The sequence below is a fragment of the Gastrolobium bilobum genome, unplaced genomic scaffold, assembly GCF_033153095.1.
Source record: "Gastrolobium bilobum isolate Gb01-03AN ecotype WA unplaced genomic scaffold, APGP_CSIRO_Gbil_v1 utg28965, whole genome shotgun sequence".
Lineage (NCBI taxonomy): Eukaryota > Viridiplantae > Streptophyta > Magnoliopsida > Fabales > Fabaceae > Gastrolobium > Gastrolobium bilobum.
Genome location: NW_026897842.1, coordinates 32711 through 36604, shown reverse-complemented (window position 1 = coordinate 36604; position 3894 = coordinate 32711). Strand labels below are relative to the sequence as shown.

General features: G+C 35.9%; 1 protein-coding gene across 1 annotated transcript; it reads left to right on the top strand.

The window, feature by feature from the left end:
- Window positions 1-1515: 1515 nt before the first annotated feature.
- LOC133310792 (uncharacterized mitochondrial protein AtMg00810-like) lies at window positions 1516-3381 on the top strand. The gene is made up of 3 exons (XM_061511779.1): window positions 1516-1717; window positions 1855-2140; window positions 3282-3381. Exons 1-3 carry the CDS (start codon window positions 1516-1518, stop codon window positions 3379-3381), a joined length of 588 nt encoding a protein of 195 aa, XP_061367763.1.
- The last annotated feature ends 513 nt before the right edge of the window (window positions 3382-3894 follow it).

Here is a 3894-nt window from a genome sequence, read left to right as displayed (position 1 = left end):
AGTGATGCTTTTAAATCATTCAAGAGACTAGCCAAGTTTATTCAAAATGAACAATCTACAAATATTGATTCAATTAGAACCGATCATGGTGGAGAATTTGAAAATCAAGATTTTGAAACCTTTTGTGAAGAAAATGGTATTGAACATAATTTTTCCGCTCCTAGGACTCCACAACAAAATGGAGTTGTAAAAAGGAAAAATCGTGTATTGGAAGAACTTGCTAGAACCATGTTAAATGAAAATGATCTTCCAAAATATTTTTGCGCGGAAGTCGTTGGCATCGCTTGTTATGTTATGAACCGTGCTTTAATTAGACCTATTTTAAAGAAAACCCCCTATGAGCTTTACAAAGGAAGAAAATCCAATATTTCATATTTTTATGTCTTTGGTTGCAAATGTTTTGTTTTAAACAATGGAAAAGAAAACCTTGGCAAATTTGACTCTAAAGCCAAAGAAGGCATATTTCTAGGCTACTCACTCACAAGTAGAGCTTATAAAGTCTATAATAAGAGAACAATGGTCATTGAAGAGTCTATTCATGTTGTATTCAATGAGACTAACAATGCATTGCCTAGAAAAGAACTTTGTGATGATGATCTTATAGAAAGCATGGAAAACATAAACTTGGATGGCAAAGAGGAAGATGAAAGGTAAAAAGAAAAGGAAGCAAACAATGAAGGAACACCAAGTCAACAAACCAATGATGGAAACAATCTACCACAAGATTGGAGAGTAGCTAGATGACTCCTCATTGATGTGGTAATTGGTGATATATCCAAAGGGGTAACTACTAGAAACTCAATTAGAAATATTTGCAATCACTTAGCATTTGTCTCTCAAATTGAGCCTAAGACCATAAATGAAGCAATTATTGATGAACATTGATTCTTGGCAATGCAAGAAGAACTAAATCAATTTGAAAGAAATCAAGTTTGAGAACTTGTGCCAAAACCAAATGATTATCCAATAATTGGAACAAAATGGGTCTTTAGGAACAAGCTTGATGAAAATGGAATAATAACTAGAAATAAAGCTAGACTTGTTGCTAAAGGATTTAATCAAGAGGAATGTATTGATTATGATGAAACTTATGCTCTCATTGCTAGATTAGAAGCTATTAGATTATTACTTGCATTTGCATGAATAATGGATTTTAAACTTTTTCAAATGGATGTTAAAAGTGCATTTCTAAATGGATACATTCAAGAAGAAGTATATGTTGATCAACCTCCCGGTTTTGAAGATCATGATTTACCTAACCATGTTTTTAAACTCAAAAAGGCTTTATAGGGTTTGAAACAAGCTCCAAGAGCTTGGTATGAAAGATTAAGAAAATTTCTTTTAGAAAAAGATTTTTCAAGAGGAAAAGTGGACACAACTCTCTTTATAAAGAAGAAAAATGATCATCTATTACTTGCACAAATCTATATTGATGACATTATATTTGGTGCCACTAATGTTAATCTTTGTGAAGAATTTGCCAACTTTATGCAAAGTGAATTTGAGATGTCTATGATGGGAGAGCTCAACTTCTTTTTTGGTCTCCAAATAAAGCAACAAAAGGATGGGATATTCATAAATCAAGCTAAATATTGCAAGAAGTTACTCAAAAAATTTGGAATGGACAACTCCAAGGCCATTGACACTCCCATGGGTACATCTTGCTCTTTAGACAAAGATGAAGGAGGTAAATCCATAGAAATTACTAAATATCGAGGTATGATTGGCTCACTCCTTTACTTAACCGCGAGTAGGCCCAATATTATGTTTAGTGTATGCATGTGTGCTAGATTTCAAGCTAATCCTAAGGAATCACACTTAAGTGTTATAAAAGAATTATGAGATATCTTGTAGGCACATCACAAATGGGATTATGGTACCCTAAGGCTGCATCATATGAGTTAATAGGCTATTCCGATTCCGATTTTGCGGGATGTAAATTGGATAGGAAGAGCACTAGTGGCACTTGCCACTTTCTTGGTTGCTCTTTAGTATCTTGGCATAGCAAGAAACAAAATAGTGTGGCTTTGTCCACGGGCGAAGTCGAATATGTGGCGGCAAAAAATTGTTGCACTCAAATCATTTGGATGAAACAACAACTCAAGGACTTTGGGGTTGAACTTGATCACATCCCCATAAGGTGTGATAACACTAGTGCCATAAACCTCATAAAAAATCCCATCATGCACTCAAGAACTAAACATATCGATATTAGACATCATTTCATAAGGGATCATGTGCAAAGCGGTGAATGCATCTTGGAATTTATGGAATCTTCGAAACAATTGGCTGACATCTTCACCAAACCACTCCCAAGGGAAGTATTTTATAAATTGAGAAGAGAAATTGGTGATCCATTATACTTGTGAAAGCACATATCTTATGCATATTTTGATCTCACTCATACTGCACTATGTATAGTTCAATGCACAAATCATCATAGAAGTAAGATTGCACCTCAATGCATTCCTCTATTTATCATAGAAGACACCTATCCATGCTTAATTACTCACATTACATGCCTTAACTGATCAAAATTAGGTTAAATATATCAAAACCACCTTAACAAATCCATTCCATGGTCATTTCTGCTCTCTACCAGGGTAGGGAATCGATTCCTGCGTCGTGGAAATCGATTCCCAAGCCAAGGAATCCATTCCTGCTTATCAAAGGAATCGATTCTTGAAATTCTTCAATTAAGGAATCAATTCCCACTCAGTAGGAAATCGATTCCCAATGTCCTGTAACTTTAAATCAGACTCTCCAACGTTATAAAACAGAAACCCTTTCCTCTCATTACCCAAATTCTGCCCCATTCGTGCAAAGCTTACAGTTTAGGGCTCGAAATTCCTGGTCATTCCTTCATCTCTGTACTCTCATCTCCAGTGTATCTCCAACCTCATATGTTCGCGTTGTCTGTGGTAAGCCTCTTTGTCTTCTACGATTTGCATTTCACGGTAAGCTCTCCCCATTTTTTTTGGTTTACCTTCTGTTTAAATGAGTAGATGAATATGGAACGGTCATCCAACTGATATTGTTTGTGGAATTTACTGTAACCATGCATTCTAATTTTGGTCTCCACACCCATCTATTTTCCCTGACTCTGCATTTTAGGGATTTAGATATTCAGTTCATAATAGCTTCATCCTATGTTCCCATTTCTAGATATTGTCATCTGATTCTTATTTAGTGCTTTCTAGATTTTGTCTTCATCTGCACATCTTCATATGGTATTCTCTTTATCTGCATTTTGTGCGTTATTACATTCATGGTATTTGTAGCATTCATGTTGCTTCTGCATTTTCATCTTTGGAAAGTGGAAAACCTGTGTATTCAGTGAAATTTATTTTGGTTCGGTCCTATACTAGCACATTTGAATAATGCTCATGCTTTTGGCCATTGGTTCTTGAATTGTTCATCCGTTAATATGGTACGACTTGCATCATTTTGCCATCATAGGTTAATCTGTCATATTTTTTTCTTGCCTATTTGAGATCCCATTTTGCTAGTGGTTTGAAATCCCCAATTAATCGAAACATTTGGGTATTACTTATTATATGATTTTGGCTCTTTGTTCTTTTATATTCTTCGGATATGCATGTTGCATTTGTTGGATATATGCTCTTTTGGTCACTAAAGTCCTATTGGGCTTCAGTGAAACTTGAGCCCATGAGGCTTAGGGTTGAGTTATGTCTAAGACCTAAGCGTATATATTCATAGTTTTCTCCTCTTGTGCCTCGAAGGTGAACAGATCATCAGAAACAAACCCCAAGAGGCAGACGTTCATCATCTGAACGGTTGCCCACACAACCATCTCATCCTCCTCGAGAGATAGTCTGGAAGATCTGCCACAGTCCAGCTTCAAGGAGGTTGTTCGTGCTGCGGCGCTGAGGT

Coding starts and splice junctions, on each gene's coding strand:
- LOC133310792 (XM_061511779.1), top strand. CDS start 1,516: ATGGGAGAGCTCAACTTCTTTTTTGGTCTCCAAATAAAGCAACAAAAG. Junction 1,718..1,854: donor AGAAATTACTAAATATCGAG/GTATGATTGGCT, acceptor GATATCTTGTAG/GCACATCACAAATGGGATTA. Junction 2,141..3,281: donor CTTGATCACATCCCCATAAG/GTGTGATAACAC, acceptor TGGTATTTGTAG/CATTCATGTTGCTTCTGCAT.